We start from the raw sequence: 20,630 nt of genomic DNA on the forward strand, positions 1-20,630 counted from the left end.
CATCTTTATATACTGTTTATTTTATTGAAATAAATATAATTAGTTTAAAAGGTGAGTATTCTAAATGCTGCCTTATGAATGAAACTTGGACTGAATACAGATACTTAGTTTTTGTATTCTGAATATATATTTCAAATAATTGTATTACATCCCAACCCTGATTATTACAGTCTGGCCACAATAATGCTTTACTCAGCATGGACTCCTTGCCAGAAAGTGATGCATTTTCTTAATTTCCTGAAGCAATGACAGCGAGGCTATTACAAACTGCTCTGTGTGGTGAGGCTGTTGTAAGAAAATCTCTCAGACAGGAAATACAAATAAAAGGTCTTAAAATATGTTTATATAAAGCCACTGAAATATTTTCTTAAGAATTCTCTACAGGTCTTCTCGTGGCATTTTCAAATGGTGGCGAGGTTGTTTCTGTTACTGCTAGCTTTCTCACAGCGACGGGATGCAGATGCTGGAGGGGGACACAGAATATGGAAGGTAGGGGACGCTGTTGCTCTTGTTTCCCTGAGCTGGAAAGCAGCAAGCCTAACTTGGAGGCAAAAGCCAGAGTGAGTAATTCAGTATCTTTGGGGGAAAGGAGAGTAAAGTGGCACAGATGCTGTCCAGTCCCTGCGTAGCTGCTGCGTTAGTTGAGCTGGGGCAGCTGAGGGAGCGCGCTGAGGGCTGAAGTGAGGATTAACTTACACTCGCCTGGACCAACTCGGATGTGGCAGCGTGTGTGACGTGTGCGTGCGTGAGAGAGTGAGTGAGCGCAGTTAGGGGGAAAAGGGCTGTGACTGTTTTACTCAGAAACCCCAACACGTCCACACATCTGCCACAGCTGGGGAATGAGTTCATCCGCCGCGAGAGAAGGTCTGCGCGGAGGACGATGAAGACGGTGTGAGAGAAGCGCAGGGATGGCCACAATTACGCACGAGCTCCCGACTGAGTTCTTCCTCCAGTTTTGCTGTGTTTAAAATCTGGGGACTCGCCTTGTGTGCTCTCTTCCCCTCAGGGGTGTGTCCAGCAGTGGAGAACAGGTTGTGTGGATGTACAGCAGCACCATGCTCGCTCCCTCGCTTCTGTCCGGCGCGCATTCAGCGCGCAGTGGATTTATGGGGAAAACGGGGATGCGTCGCGATTTCTAAGAAAAGTTGTTTCCTGCTGCGTTAAAGGGATCCTAACACAGTCACGATGCTCTTCTTAACTTTTTGGACCTTGTTTCCTCTTCTGGGTAAGTTGGAACGCATGTGGTTAAAGGTCCGTTCCTATTGCGCGTGAAAGAACTTAACCCATAACAAGAAAGCATTTTAAAGACTTCTGATATTGACATATATACGAGCTGCGAATGGTGAGCCACGTCCATCCTATTTTTGATGTAATTTATCCCTCAGATGGTCAGCTTGTCCATTGCCTGTGCCGTGCGTAATGCGTTAATCCATGCGCATGTCATTGAACGCATTGTTTGAGATTTGGGGTGAATGACCCCTGTTTTTTGCCGTCCACGTAAACGAATGATTGCTGATTGTCTTAAAAAGTACTGCCTGCATTGCAAAAGTTCGTAAGTTTCTTGCTTTCTTGTCCAGATGTGCTGTCCATCACGGAGGCTGAGGAGTCTCGCGTGCCTCGTCTGGACTGCGTTAGGGCTCATGAACAGTGTTTGGGCAAGTACGGCTGCAGCACCAAGTATCGCACCATGAGGCAGTGCGTGGCCGGCAAGGCGAGCAACCTGAGCATGCTGGCCGAGCCTGAGGCTCAGGACGAGTGCAGGAGCGCCATCGAGGCCATGAAGCAGAGCCCCCTGTACAACTGCAAGTGCAGGAGAGGCATGAAGAAGGAGAAGAACTGCCTGCGCATCTTCTGGAGCATCTACCAGAGTCTTCAGGGTAGGCAGAAGGAAAAAAAAACCCAAAACAACAGCTGCTTTTGAGTTTCCAAAAACACAATAAGGCCCCTCCCTTTCCTATCAAGTGCTTTTCTTGCTCAGTAAACACGCATGAGAGGGGGCTCCCTGCAGGGGGGCTGTACATATTAGATGTACGAAGTTAATTTCGACCTTGACTTTAACGACTTCTGAAAAGCAGCAGTGATAAGAGCAAGGCCGCTCTTGAGCAGCACATTTACATCTAAATCGGAGTCATGCACCTGCGAGCCGCATTCGTGTATGTAATGCCTGGAAGCACGCAGTGCTATCTAAGCCACTGAATCCTCTCCTGGTACTGTTTTTCGAGTGAGCTAATTGAGTTGTTTGTTCTCATTTTCCAGGCAATGATTTGCTGGAGGACTCTCCGTATGAACCAGTGAACAGCCGTCTGTCTGACATATTCCGCCTGGCGCCCATCATATCAGGTAAGCCTGCTGTGGTTATCACATAGCCTGCTGAAACAGAAAGGCCTTACAGAGACGACAGCGCTGAGGAGGATGCTGAGTAGAACTGTGCTTTGTTCTGGGCCCATTCAGCCTCATTAGATCACACATATGACGGCTTCCATTTGGCTCTTTGCTTCTCCTCCACTGCTTCATCTTCTTAACTGGGCTTTATGATGGCACAAATCAGGCCCTCACTACCAGCTCATTTATCATGGTCTGTGGTATATGATATGTGTGGTGGACCTCAAGCAATTAATTATCTTCTCAAAAGTGTGAACAGTTATCAGTAATAACAGGCTATTTGTACTTCATTCGGAAAAGTAGCAGACCAAAGGCAATGCTGAGCTCTGTTTGAGAGGATAGTAATGCTCTGCAGATGGTGCTGTTCATCCCCTGGAACGCTGCTGCCTATATGAATAATAGGAGTGCAGGAGAATATGAGGACGACACTTACTGTAAACTGTCATATGTTCATTTATCTCTTCAACTCTCCACAGCTGCACTGGGCTCCTGGTCCAGTTTTTAAATGGCCTACCCTCTCAAAAATAAAGGCTCCAAAAAGGTTCTTATGGGCCATACCACAGAGGAACCACTTGTGGTTCCCTAAAGAACATAATGGAAAGGTTCTACATAATTTCAAGCTTTTTCCTAGGCCAAGAACCATTTCATCTTTTTGGACCCTTTATTTTTAAGGGTTTAGGTCCAGTATGATCATCACTTGTGGACTGAAAATTACATTACATGAAAAAAGGAAGTGCAGGACTCACCGTAACATATTTTATTGCTTTTGCTTAAGAATTTAAACAGTATTGGATCAAGATTAAGAATTTTTATACAAGCCCCCTGCACATCTCCACAACAAAAAAAGCATAAAAATTTGTTTCCAATGCCCACCATTTGTGAGGACTTCAGCTGAAAACAGAGTGAGGGCAAACTTTGCAACATACCCGTTTGGCAGGGTTTATTGTAACCAACTGAACTAGTTTTCACAGTCACAAAAAGGTAATTCAATATACTTCTATGTTGAACAGTATAAAATGCATAAAAGCATAAAATGCATTCAACTAGTTAATGTAGCAAATGCCAATATGATGTTATTACATATATATATATATATATATATATATATATATATATATATGAATGTTATATATCATATATATATATATATATATATATATATATATATATATATATATATATATATATATATATATATATGAATGTTATTACATATTTTTTTTTAATTTATGATGCCTACAGTACATTTTTGATGAATTCTTGTATAACAACTTCCAAAAACTGGACTGAAAACATATGTGGGGATGTGGACTTCTTTGCCTGGTACCATTGTTTCCCATTGAATCCTTAGTTGCAACATCTAACCCCACTCTGTGGTGGCTATACTTTAGCCTGGATAGTTCTCACTGTGGAAAATAATGCTATATTACAGCCAGCAAACGCGTAATTTAAATAATATAGATACGACTTCTCTGACTTATGCATTCATCTCAGTCATCAGAGAAGACTCTTTTGTGGCACAAAACAGTCTTCAAGGTGAATCTGGTGAAATATGTGTTCAAGGTTGCGGATGACATTGCTAAGGAAATATGAGATTATTATTAAAAGAAGATTCAACTTGAACCTGTTTAACCATGTAAAATATCCCTGTTTCGTTTTACCTGGCATTAGTTTGTGAGTTGCTTTGCACTGCTTCAGTTTAAGCCTGAGCTTGAGGAGTGTTTACGAACAACACACATTGCTCCTCATACCCTTTTCAATCAATAGACATTTAAGTGAAAGAGCAGCTTAGGTAGCAATCAATGCAGGCAAAAGTTCACGAAAAAAATAAAGTGTAAAACTGGACTTTTAACTGCCTTGTGCTTGTAGGTTTTCCAAATGCATTACCTCTGTAGGAGCATCAGAAGATGACTCTTGAGAGAGATTTTGCAAAAGCTTAACAGCCATTTATCTTTGTAGTAGCTTTCTGTCATACTTGGTGCAGAACAACATAGCTTAAAACCTTTTGAATTCAAGAAGCACAGCTGTAAATGGTCAAGCCTCTAATTAGCATTTGGCCCACTGGTGAAAAATAAATGACAGACCATCATAAATGAGCTGCTGTTGTGCTCTCAGGTCTTAGTACTGTTACAATCATACCGCCTGTGCTGCAGGTGCAGTAAATCAGCAGAGTTTTAGGGAGTGAGGCAGAGAAAGGGAATGCACTTAGCAGAATTATCTCCATATTTGGAAGCATTGCGCAGAGGCATATTAATCTAGAGCCAAACCCAATCATGGAGCTGTTTGCTTATCCATCTAAAGTCTAGCGTGATTTTCAGTGAATAAAAGGCTGCAGAGAAAGGGGTGCAGCGGGCCTGGCTGATCACTGCATCCTTCAGTAATGGTTTGCAGCTGGCCCATGCAGGAGCAAGCGGCATTTTTTATGGCTGTTGCCATCACGGCTTCAATAAAAGATTGATTTGGTTTAAAGGCACATATCTCTGCTCAGAGTCCATCTGCCAGAGCTGAACGTGGCTGCAGCAGCGAGACGCTTATCCACAGCCCTCTCACCACAGAGGAGGAGGACTTTGACACTTTCACTATAGAACCGAAATAGGCAGCCAGGCTGTTTGAAAGGGTACTTGAAACTCTGGAGAGTCCTCAAGCTAAAACAGATAACAGAAAAAGATTGTTAATAACGAGTATAAAAAGGTCCTATCCCTGTTCAGTGCTGCACAAAAGACAAGATCCCTCTCTTTCCTTTTTTTCTTTTTCATTTTCAGTCAAAGTGGCTATAAAGTACAAGTTAATCATTTTTCAGCATCATTTTTTTTCAGTATTTAGTCTGTCTATGCCTTATTACAGCTTCCATTCTCTTTGTGAGACTTAAGTTTTTTAAAGAAATCTGCAGGGATTTTTACACACCTCTAAAGTTCAGTCTTAGAAGTTGGTTGCATTTTCTGCTTCTCACAATTCAAGCAATCTCAAACATATTCAGTGATGTTGAGGTCTGGACTCTGAGGTCGTCTGTCCATTGTTCTGAGAGCAGCAGCTTCTTTGTTTTCCTTTTTTTTGTCTGTTTTGATCCTTTCAGGATCACAGTGTTGAGTTGTCTTCTCACAGTGGAAGGATGGACAGAAACACGGTTTTGTTTCTTCCCTGCTGCTTCATTCTCTAAACTGGTTATTAAAATGGCATAAATCATGGCCTAAGTCATTTATCATGTGGTTTTTGGTTTGTACGGACCTAAATCAATAACTAATATAACACACTGGAATTTTTTTTTCAGCAATGTTGCAATAGCTGGAAAACAAATATAATGAACATAGACTATATATACACTGAAAAAAACTATTGCTAAATGAAGCTAATTACCACTCTAGCAATGACAATAGTACATTTAGATGGGGAATTAAAGTTGTAATTCAGTAATATAGTAATATATTAATTCCATTTTGTTAATGCTTAATAGGGCTGCACGAAATGTACAAAATGCCACATAGCAATTACAGGAATTACAGGCAGCCATAGAAATTGTTTAAACTATTTTTCTTGACAATAAGCATGTGATGACATACCAGTAAAAAAAGAATATATAAAACATTATAACATTTTATATAGTGGTATAAAACATTAGAATAAATACAAATAAAAATAACTACTGTAAAATCTTGGTTAGAAAAATACAGATAGAAATACACAATTTAGTTTTCTGCCTTCTCTTCAGTCATTGTATGGATCCCATTAGCAGCCCACCTGATTTAATTGAATGAAGGACTGATTTGGTAAACTAGGCCCTACTGTAAATACTGGTCTTGCTTGAGGAGAGCTTTTAAAATAGTTTAGCTTACATGCTCATGTAAATTGAACCACAATGTATTGTTTATATATTTGTATTTATTCTCTTAATGTTTTTTTTTTCCAAAATAAATTGCTTACTGTCCAGATGAATGTTTTTAAACATCACTTTCTCAGCTGTCCTGAGACTTTTGCACAGTACAGTATAGTTCTAAAAGACATTTAATATGCATTGAAAGACACTGGCAAACCTTTGAGAACGTGATTAAAGGTCAGCCTGCATTGTTTTGGACCAGAATAATTGGCTTTTGTTGGATCATATAGTTGGCTTGATTCTTCAATAAAAACATGTAAAGAAACTCACCTGAAACACCTGAGGTGATGTATTGTGCATTGTGGCTCTACTCTACATACTTAATATCCATTTCCTGCTTAATTCCACCCACCTGAAGAGCAGACGGGTTCATGAAGTACAAAGGGTAACCGATCCTAATCCTCCTACTCTCAGTCCACCCCTTGTGCAACATATCTTTAAGTATCTATAGCCATGTATCCCTGTATAATGAAGCATGCATTGTAAGAGAGGTCAGTGCAGCAGATGTGTAGAGAAAACCTGAAGCAAGAATGAGGTGTAGAGTATCTGCTTCTGCCAACTCTTTTTTATGTGATCTACAGAAATGCTCTTTCCCCCAGTTGCTACAGTAAAAGGCCTTAATGCAAAAAAAAACATTATTTCAGTAAATGTTTTCTACTTACACTTCTTCCAATGAAAGCTACAAGATGAGATCGATACAAATAGCTCCATTAAGAATCGTCTTATTGCTGAGCAAGACAATTAACTTATATAGCACAACAGAGCAAAGCCTAACAAACCTAATGTCCTCCCTACATATTCATCACAGAAAATAATAGGCTGTGATAAATTGTGATGGATATCATTCCTCCTTTATAGCTCACTAATAAAAGGATGTGATATAGACTGGCACTGTGGAGAAGGAGCTCAGATATCACCGTATATACAGAGCCAAGTCAGTGAGCTCAGAGGAGCTGCACTTGCTGTAGTAGCGGCAGTGTCAGAGCCCGTGCTGTATCTCTACTTTCTGCTCTTTGATGTGACGCCACCCCCGCCAGCTCTACATGGCTTTTGTCAGCATTAGGTTTTAGTAACAGAACCCCCTCAGTCAGAAGAATGAAGGGAGAAAATACGCTGAGGAAGAGAGAGAGAGAACGAGCGAGAAAGACAAGCTTCGTGTTCAGCTAGAACAGCCGCTCTGAGCCGAGAGCAAAAATTCTCTTAAAAGTGAATTGAAATGTGTGGTGTGCCACTGGGTTGTCCAATTACAGACAATTACAAGGCTGAGGGTTTCTGTGGCAGAGTGCTGTAAGGTATTATATGTCTGCCTATGTTTGCACTGCATTGCCATGGACCTGGGCAGGAAGAAAAGAGGGCATGTCTGACTAACCGTGTCCATCCCTAATGGCTTGTGAGAGGCTGTGTTGGTGTAGCTGGTCAGTTGTTTTCCCTCCTCGCTGTGTAAACTCACTGTGACTTTGCCGCGGCTCAGGCCGTTCCTCAGATGTGTTTATTACACCATTAATCCAAACCGAGAAGCGTGTGACACCGCAGACCAATAACCGCTGGAATAAATTCACGAGGAAGTGTTTGAATTAAAAGACGCCTCCCTCATAAATCAATGGAGGAGTTGGCCTTGAAGGAAGAGGAATGATCACACTGTCACCATCCGATCTGAGTCACACTGTCATTCTGACACACACGATCATTTGCCACCTGACCAGAGAGAGAGAGAGAGAGAGAAACGGAGGGGGGGGGGGGGGGGGGGCAGAAAAAAAAAGAGGGAGAGAGAGAGAAAAAGAGAATGATAGAGTGGGATAGAGCAAGAAAAAAAAAAAGAGGGAAATGGTCTCTCTAGAATAGAGAGAAATGTAGAGACAGAAAGATAGCGTGTAAGAGAGACAGATGGACAAGAAAACGGAGGGATAGAAAGAAAGAGGGGGAGAGACAAAGAGTGAAAGGAAAAAAGAGAGTGAGAAAGCAAGAGAGAAGAAAGAGAGAAGGGAAGTGTGAGAAATAGAGAAATAGAAAGAGAGAGGGACAGACAGAGGTAGAGAGAAAAATACAATAAAAGAGAAACAGAGAGAAAGAGTAAGGGTTGATGGAAGAAGAGGGAAAGAGAGAGAAATAGAGAGAAAGGAGGTGTGAGAGAGTGAATGGAAAAAGAGGGAGAGTAAGAAAGAGAAGAAAGAGAGCAGTGAGAAGGGGAACATGACAGTGTGAGAAATATAGAATAGAATGAGGGACAGAGAGAGAGAGGTAGAGAGAAAAAGACAATAAAAGGGAGAAACGGGGAGAAAAAGAGTGAGGTAGAAAGAAAGAAGAAGGGGAATGGGGCAGGAAAAGAGATAGAAAGAGGGAGAGAGACAAAGAGAAAGAGAAACAGAAAGAAAGATGTGTGTGAGAGACAAGGGGACAAGAAAAGAGAGGGATAGAAAGGAGAGAGACAAATGATGAGTGGAAAAAAGGGTGAGGAAGATGAAGAGTGAGGAAGATAAAGAAAGATAAAAAGGAGAAAGGGAACATGAGAATGTGAGAAATAGAGAAATATAGAGAGGGACAAAGAGAGGGGTAGAGAGAAAAAGACAGAATAAAAGAAATAGGGAGAAAGAGTGAGGTAGAAAGAAAGAGGAAGGAGCAGAGAGAGAGAGAGCAATAGAGAGAGCAGGCAGAGAAAATGTGTGAGAAAAAAAAGAGAAGAAAGAGGGACAGAGAAACAGAGAAGACAAACAAGAGATAGAAACAGAGAAATAGAAAGAGAGGAACAGCAATAGAAAAAGACAGAGAGCAAGGGAGAGACAGGGAAACGAAGGGGAGGAAGAAAGAGGAAAAATAGAAGAGTGAAAGAGAGAGAAAAAGAAAGATAAAGAGACAGAGAGGGAGAAAAAGAATGATAGAGTGAGAGGAATTGAGAGAGTAAGAGAGAGAAATTGAGAGAAAGGGTGTGTGAGAAATAAAGGCGGCATGAGAAGAGTTGCTAAAAAGAAAGAAAGAAAGAAAGAAAGAAAGAAAGAAAGAAAGAAAAAGGGAGCAGAGAAAATATGTGAGAAGGAGAAAAAGAGAGAGAAAGATAAAGCAGGGAGAGAAGTGGGACCTGAGAGAGAGACATAGAGAGAGAGAGAGAGAGAGAGAGAGAGAGACAGAGAGAGAGAGAGAGACAGAGAGAGGCACAGAGAGAGAGGTATGAGAAAGAAATCAGAGATAGAGGGATAGAAAGAAAGAGGAAGAGAGAGGAGGAAAAAAAGAAAGGAAAGGCAGAGACAGAGAGAGGGAGGTTGGAAGAAGAAGGAAAGAAAGAAAAGAAAGATGGCAGAGAAAATGTGTAAGATGGAAAAAAGAAAGTGTGAGAGAGAGAGAGAAGGACAAAAGGAGAACGAGAGTAAAGATCAGTGTTTGCAGGTCAGGTGATTAAAGTTATTTGACATAAACAGACACTGTGCTGCTCTCTGTCTGAGTGGATGGACTGAGGGGTGAAGAGGGAGTGCTGTGCAGAATGAAAGAACCCTGTTTACCAGCTGACGGTTCTCGGCTGCTGAGACCTCGATGAATCTCATGACAAGCCTTGTTAATTGATTTTCTGGTGTCTGTGCTGTGGGCCAGTAATGGAGCAGACACAAAGCAGCATTAATTTGTTCTACCAACCTGAACCTCCTCCAGGCTGCTTACGTCTCCGTCAGTAAGTGTGTGTTAGGGTGTCACACCTTTAAAGCCAAACACCCTCAGTCTCCAAACCAGCAGCTGTCAAAGAGAGGAGAAAAACTTTCAGTCCAGCTCTGTTTGTGTGGTCCTCTTTAGATGAATTTCAGATATTTAAATTAAGTAACTGCTGAAACTGCTTTGAGTGGATTAGAGCCAGGTTTAGGAGAGGATTAGGGTTACACTCTGGTCTGAGGGCAAAGTTAGGGTTAGAGTTTCATTTAAGGGAATAGACAGAATGATGTTAACAAGTGTTTAGTTAAATGTAAGTCAGTGCTGAGTTTCATATCTAGTTACCTTACTATCTTTGCAGCATGAATTTCTGAATGTCTTACCATTTTTGTTGCTGCTTAATTATAAATCATATAAGCTGAGATGTAAAGACAGTTCAATTAAATGTAGAGTTAATTAGAAATATTGTAATCTGAAAGATATTATTAATCTCCTAAAGAAAGCTACTAAAGATTTTCTGCCAGGCAAAGGTCAGCATTTATCTGGCTCTGCATATACTCATTCTACTTCATGAGGAACAAGGTATGAGTGACCCTGGTAGGACTATTTTTGAACGTATCATAAAACATTATGAGCTGCAACTTGAGAATTTGGTCTTTATTTATTACAATACTGTACAAAAATCTGAGATGATGCTTCATTTATTTAATTTCAAGTCACAACTGTCATTAAGTACAAGTGATTAATTTAATAGCTTCAGGAAAACTAGGATATTTAACATACTTAACAGAAAATTAGACAGAACCCTAAATAATACACACATTTACAATATTTTACAATATTCAAACAATATTAAGTGTGTCCACACTTTACCTTTATTACAGCTTATTTTCTTCATGCGACTTCCTTGCAGCTTTTTCAAAGAATATTTCTCCACACCTCCAAAGTTCAGTCTTAGTTGGTTGGTTGCATTTTCTGCTTCTCAAAATCCAAGCAATCCCAAACACATTCAGGGATGTTGAGGTCTGGTCTGGGGTGGTCAGTCCATTGTTCTGAGAACACCAGCAGCTTCTTTGTTTGCTTTGCCTTTGTCTTCTTTTTTGTCTATCTTTGTGTTTCAGATCTGAATTAAGAGTGAAGCTTGATTTTCCTCTCTCTCAAAGATGAAAGCTTTAAGTTGTGTTTATCTGATGGGGACAGTTTTGGTGTCTACCAGCTCTTGTGGGGTTGTTAGTTATCTCATTTTCTTTACAGCTTTTAATCATTTTTTGAACTCCAACATTGGAAACTCCTTTGTTTCTTACATTTCTTATGCATGTGGATAATCTTATAGCTAATATCCTCAGAAATATCTCCTGAAAATAAATAACTTGTACTTAATGGATGTTTTGACTGATTCTACATTTATAAAATGGCTAAATATATAAATGCATTAATATTCATATCTAATATATGTATTTATTTTCTCTGTGCTTTAAGTTTGAAACACACTACTAAATTAAACATGAGTAATGCATGAGTTTTTTTTTAACTTCATAATTTAAACCACTTTACACTCATAAAAAGAAAAGTCTCCAGGTTGTGTGTTTTCCATTAGTGCTTGTTTTGTTACTTCAAATACTTTTTGTGTTGGTTAATGATGATTTTTGACCACAAATTGTACCATTATTTTAACTCCTTAAAGAGTAACTACATCCTAAGACGTTTTTTCATTAACGGCTGAAATGCCCTCCTCGAGTCCAGAGCGAGGGAGAACATTAATGCAGTTTTGGATGTTTTTCCATACATATTGTCTCATCTGATTCAGCATGTTATTTAGTGCTCGGGTTATATTGAATATGGACCTGCTGAAGATAGTTAGAAGCTAGCTGTCATGGTTTTAGGGAATGTTCTGCCATTCAGACACCTCTCCTGTTCACTGTTAATCATTTTTTGGCACTTTGTTAACTCTTCAGTGGCTTGAGTCAGTGGTTCATATGGTTAAGGCTCAAGAAACACCTTCCCTCATGAAAGGGATGGTAGTGGAGAAAAATCATCAGACTTCTCAGTTGCAAAAGGGCTGTTTGATTTGGTCACTCTCCATATTTTCTGGAAGCCAACGTTAACTATAAAAACATAGCAGCCCAGCCCACCCGGTTTCCCTCGCAGCCCTACCTCCAAACCCATAGATCACTGCAGTGCCCCTCCCATTTTTGAGCATTTTTCAAAGTTGAGCCAGGGCTGAAATTAGCTGAAAATAGTGGGGTGTAGTTACTCTTTAAAAGGACCGCTGGGGGGCCCAAAGTTTTATTACAGATGTCTATGACCTCAGCCAACTGGCACTGAAATCCATGTAGTTACTGAATAATAAGACTTAGTATCTAATAAGTCTGAGATTTTAGGGGATTAAATATGACTCTTCAATATTATTTTGTGTGGCAAGTTTGCATGTGTCTGCACTTTAGGGACTGTTTCAAGGTGAGAAAAGTTGTCCATGTTTAAATTGTGCAAACGGGGTGGTTAAAGGGGAGAGAAGTAAACACACCACTGTTCAATAAAGAGCCTGTCACAGCTGTAGATGTGGTCATCTTGTGAATGTTAATGTATGTGGGCATGTTCAAAACCTCACAGTCTGTGCATTCAAATACCTTATCTTCGGTATTGTAAACTGCAATCCCAATTCCAAAGAAGTTGGGATGTTGTGTAAAACAAATAAAAACAGAATACGATGATTTGCAAATCCTTTTCAACCTATATTCAATTGAATACACTACAAAGACAAGATATTTAATGTTCAAACACATAAACTTTATTGTTTTTTGCAAATGTTCACTTATTTTGAATTTGATGCCTGCAACATTTTCCAAAGAAGTTGGGACAGGGGCAACAAAAGACTGGGAAAGTTGAGGAATGCTCAAAAAACACCTGTTTGGAATATTCCATGGGTGAATAGGTTAATTGGAAACAGGTGAGTGTCATGATTGGGTATAAAGGGAACATCCCTGAAAGGCTCAGTCGTTCACAAGTAAGGATGGGGTGAGGTTCACCACTTTGAACAACTGCGTGAGCAAACAGTCCAATTGTTGAAGAACAACGTTTCTTAACGTGCAATTGCAAGGAATTTAGGGATTTCATCATCTACAGTCCATAATATCATCAAAAGATTCAGAGAATCTGGAGAAATCTTTGTAAGTAAGCGGCAAGGCAGAAAACCAGCATTAAATGGCCATGACCTTCTATCCCTCAGCAGCGGCACTGCATTAAAAACCGACATCATTCTCTGACGGATATTACCACATGGGCTCAGGAACACTTCAGAAAACCACTGTCAGTGAACACAGTTTGTCGCTCCATCTACAAGTGCAAGTTAAAACTCTGCCATGCAAAATGAAAGCCACATATGAACAACACCCAGAAACGCCGCTGGCTTCTCTGGGCCCAAGTTCATCTGAGATGGACTGATGCAAAGTGGGAAAGTGTCCTGTGGTCTGATGAGTCCACATTTCAAATTGTTTTTGGAAATCATGGACGTCGTGTCCTCCCTTCCAAAGAGGCAAAGGACTGTCTGGATTGTTATCAGCGCAAAGTTCAAAAGCCAGCATCTCTGATGGTATGGGGGGTGTGTTAGTGCCCATGGCATGGGTAACTTGCACATCTGTGAAGGCCCCATTAATGCTGAAAGGTACATACAGGTTTTGGAGCAACATATGCTGCCATCCAAGCAACGTCTTTTTCAGAGACGCAGAGATGTCCCTGCTTATTTCAGCAAGACAATGCCAAGCCACATTCTGCACGTGTTACAACAGCGTGGCTTAGTAGTAAAACAGTGCGGGTACAAGACTGGCCTGCCTGCAGTCCAGACCTGTCTCCCATTGAAAATGTATGTCACAAAACACGACAACGGAGACCCCGGACTGTTGAGCAACTGAAGTTATACATCAAGCAAGAATAGGAAAGAATTCCACCTACAAAGCTTCAACAATTAGTGTCCTCAGTTCCCAAACGCTTATTGAGTGTTGTTAAAAGGAAAGGTGATGTAACACAGTGGTAAACATGCCCCTGTCCCAGCTTCTTTGGAACGTGTTGCAGGCATCAAATTCAAAATGTGTGAATATTTGCAAAAAACAATAAAGTTTATCTGTTTGAACATTAAATATCTTGTCTTTGTAGTGTATTCAACTGAATATAGGTTGAAAAGGATTTGCAAATCATCATATTCTGTTTTTATTTATGTTTTACACAACATCCCAACTTCATTGGAATTGGGGTTGTATATCATAGATGACTCTAAATGGCTTCATTATTACAGTATTACATTATTATCATTTATTTAACATACATAACAGTTTGTTATATTCTCTGATTAAGTTACTACTACTGGAGATGTGAGGTTTTATTACGACAGTTGTTATGTTACATGCTTTCATTTTTATTTTGTAGTTATAGCACCATCTACTGGGCCATTATTTTATTATTTAGATGCTAATCTTCCCATTGGTTGTTAAGAGTCACATGGGTTGTAGTCAGACGATTGTAGCGGCCATTTTTGCCTCAATCAAGTTAGAGAGCTAGAGAGCCGCATGGGTGACATCCACTTATTCATCCAACTCCATCTGTTTGTGTTAACCTATGAGAATATTTGTTTTTTCACAAGTATAATACTAAAATTACTGCAACACACTGTATTGAAGTACTGGGACTTCAATAAACGGACATACAAGTCAACTTTACTTGATGCTTCCTCATCACTGAAGTTTTCTGGTCCTACTCAATACAAGTTTGCAAAAGTGTTTAGCTATCTGGTGATGTGTGCTTCGCTAGGCGCTCAGGTGCCAGAATAGTGAAAAAACAATACCACAGCGGGTTCTACACAGCAGATTACCTCGTGAATAAGTGAAAGACTGCCAAGTTCCCATTCCAGTTGTACTAGACTGATCTCCCATAAACTACAAGATGGATGCTACCACACAGGATGTACAGCAGACAGATCAGCCAGCAGATGAGTCATTTCTTACAAGGTCAGTAACTAGTATCTCTAGCTCAAGTTCAAGCAAGTCTTCTACAAGTCTAGCTGTAGCTAAAGCAAGAGCTAAAGTGTCAGCTGCAGGAGCCTGTTCAGCCTTTGTGAAGAAGGAAAATGAGCTATTAATAGAGAGAGCTCGTATGGATGCTGCTCTCACTACAATAAAACTAGAGAAAAAAATTGCAGTTGCTGAAGCTGAGGCTAAAGCTCTTGAATCTTCAGTAGCAGAGTCAAAGAGAGGCAGCAGAGCTTCAGGCGTATTTCTTCCAACTCAGTCTCCACGAGAAAGAACCAGCGAGTATGTTGAGTCTCATTCTAAAACGGCTTCTGATCCTACAGCAATGGATTGTCAGCCCCAACAATGTCATCCTGCCACCTTCAACAGTGCCACTTCCAACTTAACCAAAGCTGGCATGAACATAACTGAGCCACGTCCTGAAGCTAACCTTCATGCCTCACACCTTAGATGGTCACATCAGCAACCCCACACCACTCCTCATGAACAAACTCCACAAGCTTCCTCATTCACCTATACAGGATTTAGTGATGTTGCTAGATTTCTTGCTAAACGTGAATTGCTCACTTCCGGTCTTACCATATTTGATGATCGACCTGAAAGCTACTGGTCATGGAAGTCAAGTTTCTTAAACTCCATTAAAGAAACAGGACTGTCCAGCAGTGAGGAGCTTGATCTGCTAATTAAGTGGTTAGGCCCAAAATCTTCAGAACATCAAGAGGATTCGAGCCACATCAATGACCCGGTTTTAGGACTAAGAATGGCATGGACTCGACTTTAGGAGTGTTATGGGTCACCAGAAATGATTGAGAAGGTGCTCTTTGACAGATTAAAACTGTTTTTGAAAATCAGCAATAAGGATCCCCAGAAACTTTGAGAACTTGGTGACCTGCTACAGGAGTATCAGCAAAGCATGAAGGCATCCTACCAGGACTGACTTACCTTGACACTGCAAGAGGGCTGATGCCCATAGTGGAGAAATTGCCATTTAGCCTCCAAGACAAATGGATCACTCAAGGGAGTAATTACAAATTACAATTACAAAAAGCTCTCTTCTACATCTGAATTTGACTCAACAGGGAACTCTAGTGCTAGGACAGATGTTAGTAGGTAGTGTCCCCTACATAAAAAGCCACACCCTCTTAAACACTGTAGAGGCTTTAGAGCAAAAACCATTGAAGAACGCAAGGCATTTCTCAAAGAAACTGGTATGTTTCATATGTTGCTCTTCAAGGGAACATGTCGCCAAAGATTGTAAGGTAGCAGTCAAGTGCAAAGAGTGCAGCAGTGTCAAACACATAGCAGCTCTTCATCCTGGACCAGCTCCATGGCACAGCCAGACCCCTGAGACAGAGGATGGCGGGGAGGAGAAGAGTGATGTGTCTCCTACTGTGAACTCCAAGTGTACAGAAGTCTGTGGAGAAAATAACAGCCCACGCTCCTGTTCTAAAATCTGCCTAATCAGTCTGCACCCTAAGGGACAACCAGAGAGGTCAGTGAAGCTCTACGCTGTTCTTGATGACCAGAGCAACCAGTCACTTGCCAGGACAGAATTCTTTAACCTCTTTGGCCTTCAGGGCACCGATGCACTCTACACACTCTGCACTTGTGCTGGCCTTACAGAGATGTCTGGAAGGACAGCTCCAGGCTTTGTTGCTCAACCTTTGGATGGAAGTCTCAGTATTAATCTTCCAACACTTATAGAGTGCAACTATATTCCTCAAGACAGGTCAGAAATACCTACTCCAGAGGTAGCAAGCCATCATACTCACCTTAACTCCATTGCTAAACACATTCCCCCACTGGATCCAGAAGCTCAGATCCTCCTACTTCTCGGGCGTGATGTCCTGCAGGTCCACAAGGTGAGAAATCAGCGCAATGGTCCCAACCATGCACTGTATGCCCAACGCTTGGACCTTGGCTGGGTTATCATAGGTGAGGCCTGTCTAGAGGCAGCTCACAAACCTAAAGAAACAAGAGTTTTTCAAACTCAGGTTCTTGAGAATGGACTTCACTCTTACTTTACACCTTGCCTAAACCATCTCACTCTGAAAGAGAAGCTCACTGGGAATGATCAGAAGTTTTGCTGTTCTCATGGTGTACAAAGCTCAGTGTTAACCTCTGTTCCAGCTCCATGTCCTGAGTCCTTGGGCAGCACGATATTTCTGCACACAGAGCATGATAACAAGGTTGCCTTCTCTGTTGAGGACAAACAGTTTATCGACCTTATGGATAAGGAGATGTTCATTGATGAAGGGAACAACTGGGTAGCCCCACTGCCCTTCCCCACATCAAGAACACGTCTGCCTAACAACAGAGAGCAAGTTTTAAGCCAGTTTCACTCTCTTTGTCGAACTCTTGAAAGAAAGACTGAGATGAAACAGCACTTCTTTCTCTTCATGCAGCAGATCTTTGATCAAGATCATGCAGAGCTGGTTCCTCCTCTTGCAAAGGGAGAAGAATGCTGGTACCTCCCCATATTTGGAGTTTATCACCCTCACAAGCCAGGTCCGATTTTTTTGGGAGTGCTGATGCACTTTCAACGTGAACAGATTGCTGTCACTGTAGACGTGGAGCAGATGTTTCACAGCTTCATCGTGAGGGAAGACCATCGGAACTTCCTCAGATTCCTTTGGTTCAAAAACAATGACCCTGCAGACGAAGTTGTGGAATACCGTATGAGGGTTCATGTTTTTGGCAACAGCCCCTCGCCAGCCGTGGCAACTTATGGCCTCAGACAGGCTGCCCTTCATGGAGAAGATGAGTTTGGTCATGCAGCTAAGGAGTTCATTCATAGAGAGTTCTATGTCGATGACGGCCTTTTTTCTACTCCTTCTGCAAGTGAAGCCATTGACCTTCTCAGCTCTAAATGAGATATGCTTGCTATGTCCAATTTACACCTACATAAGATTGCGTCAATCTGTCTGTCAGTGATGCAGGAATTTCCATTCTCTGAGTATGCCAAGGACTTGAAGAATCTCAATTTAGATGTTGACTCTCCCCCTGTGCAACGCAGCCTGGGATTGAACTGGGACCTGACAAATGCATTCACTTTCCAGGTCGCCACCACCACAAAGCCATACACACGCAGAGGTGTGCTCGCCACAGTGAACAGTTTGTTCGATCCACTTGGCCTGGTGGCACCAATCTCAATACAAGGAAAGTTCCTGCTTAGAGAACTCACCCACAATACAGTTGACTGAGATGAACCCCTGCCACCTGAAAAGGAAAGAGAATTATAAGAAAAGGAAAGAGAGTATTGAAGTACTGGTACTTCAATAAACGGACATACAAGTCAACTCTACTTGATGCTTCCTCATCAATGAAGTTTTCTGGTCCTACTCAATACAAGTTTGCAAAAGTGTTTAGCTATCTGGTGATGTGTGCTTCACTATGCGCTCAGGTGCCAGAATAACAGTAGTGATATGTTATATGTATCATATGGAGCAGCCTCCACACTGCTGGGCTTTCTGGGTCAGCTGTAAACAGTGTTTCTTGGAAAACATGGCTTTCTGACCCCTTTACTTCTGAAAAGAAGAGCAGAAAAATGAAAAACATAAAAAGCAGCATGCATATTCTCTTAAGAGTAAAGCTCAGGGCATGCTGGCCTGCTGAATAATTCACATCCTCAGGCTGAACCACAACACAGTAACAAGTCCCACAAGACCTTTCTCTCTTATGAGAAGTGAGAGAGTGAGTGTACAGAGCATGACCAGGCCGTTTCTAAAGCGAAACGCTTCCCTTTTGTCTGAACATCCACAATTAAACCATATGTGGTTAGCGTGAAACTGTCACTCAGACCTAGACAAACGCACTCAAACCAGCCTGAACAAATAAGGAGAACAGCAGTGAGGAGATTAATAAAAAGTATTCAATGAGGGTGACAGCCTGAGGGAATATGAATATGAACTTTAGGGTCTTTTCGTTTTCATTTCATGTTAAAAAGCTATTGATGCGTCTTTAATTTAATTCTGGATTCTAATACGCTTAGAGTGCCTTTTGTTGCCTTTATTCATTGTCTCTCCTAAAGCTATAACTCTGTACTCAGGACGCTCAGAATTAATTCCTCCATTGTCTTAAACGTTTGGCTGGATCTAAATCACATTTCGAATGTAAAATTGAGTAGAATTGGCACAGTTTGTTTGAAGGAAATCTATTAAAGCTTCTCTGGTATTGGCATGAATCTCAACACAGCTCTAAGAGGGAAAGATTTTATTAAATATGAAAATATGGCCCTGTCAGCAGTTATCGGTCGGAAGTGCAATTTGATTTCCAGTCTCATTTCACATCATTGATATGGACACCAGGCCTGCACTGTTCATGAATGCCAACCAGCCAGCCAGCTGCCAGAGGCCTGAGAGAGAGACAGAGAGAGAGAGAGAGAGAGAGAGAGGGAGACAGAGACAGAGAAAAGAGGGGAAAAGAGAAGCAGGGTGAGAGAGGGAAGAAAGAAAGAAAGAAAGAAAGAAAGAAAGAAAGAAAGAAAGAAAGAAAGAAAGAAAGAGAAAAGAAAATGCATAGCATGCAAACAGTTAATGCATCACAGCTGTTGAGAAAAGAAACGTATAGGACCAATATCATGGAAAACTGCACTTTTCTTGCTTATAAAGGAGTGAAATAGTAAAGTTAGATAAAGTATTTAAACAATGTTTATGTTTCAACACATACCCTATCTCGCCCTGTTTTAATCCATTGTTTTTGTCACAAAATCAGTATATTTACGTGTATCTTCCTGTTCCTCCTATGTCAGTTTAGCCCCTCCTATTCATACTGAAGTAATAAGGAGTGGAACGTCCTGGACTTCACTTTGAATAGGGCACTATACAGAGCAGCCAGTCCAAACACAGCTTATTTACATATATCAGGCTTAAAGGTACAGTAACAAAACATCCAAATCCAAACAGTTGAAAAATGGTCACATAAACATGAATATGATTCTTTTTAGTATATAAACCCACACAAATATCAAAGGCAGACCTCATTTGAAAAATAAAATACAAAGAAATGCTGCTTATGCTTATGAGCCCTTTAAGTATGATAGCTGTGTGCTTGTACTCTGTTGAGTTTATTAGAGTAGTATAAAAACAAATGGTGTAAGATGAACTCTCTAAACCTTCTCACTGCTCAGAGTATCACATTAGGACAGCACTGCTTGGGACCTCATAGCACTACACATACAATCATCACACGAGACGTAAGAGCATGTTTCATAGCTAGACATGTGGAGCAGTGTGTTCAGTGTAGCTTTAACCACAACGACATTCCTTGACATCATATTTCTTCCAGGAATCTCCTGATGTGGCCTTGAACATTACTCACTATACTGTGCTTTGTTTCACATATATAAAAGTCTCCCACAGCAGTGTGTAGAAACATAGAAGTGATCTTGTGGAATAAAAAACAGAAATAACTGGTTTTTGTACAGCTATTAAAGAGTTAATAAAGTATATTGTAAACATGGAACAAAATTGGTTGTATAATATGTTAAAGGCGCATTTAAACTCTGATTTAAAAGTGGGAATGTCTCTAAATTCCATGTAGGAAAGATGCTTCACACAGAGCTACAATGTAAGGATGTAATGGAAGTGTAACACATTCATTTGCATGTTTTGACCACAGCTCATTCTGCTGCTTTATATATTAGTATGAAATAATTCTGTATCTGTCATATTTGCATTATTATTCAAATATCCTAAGAAACTCATGGTGGTAAAAAAGTAGTTAATGTTTAA

At 40.8% G+C, this 20,630-nt stretch overlaps 1 protein-coding gene across 1 annotated transcript in view; it reads left to right on the forward strand.

Moving 5' to 3' along the window:
- The first annotated feature begins 554 nt into the window (after positions 1–554).
- gfra1b (gdnf family receptor alpha 1b) overlaps positions 555–20,630 on the forward strand; it is a 50,141-nt gene continuing 30,065 nt past the window's right edge. The window contains exons 1-3 of the mRNA XM_017695965.2: positions 555–1,225; positions 1,578–1,877; positions 2,257–2,340. Coding sequence (XP_017551454.1) covers positions 1,186–1,225; positions 1,578–1,877; positions 2,257–2,340 — 424 coding nt within the window. The 5' untranslated portion in view covers positions 555–1,185. The remainder of the gene's footprint in view (positions 1,226–1,577; positions 1,878–2,256; positions 2,341–20,630) is intronic.

Source organism: Pygocentrus nattereri, chromosome 13 (assembly GCF_015220715.1).
Source record: "Pygocentrus nattereri isolate fPygNat1 chromosome 13, fPygNat1.pri, whole genome shotgun sequence".
NCBI lineage: Eukaryota > Metazoa > Chordata > Actinopteri > Characiformes > Serrasalmidae > Pygocentrus > Pygocentrus nattereri.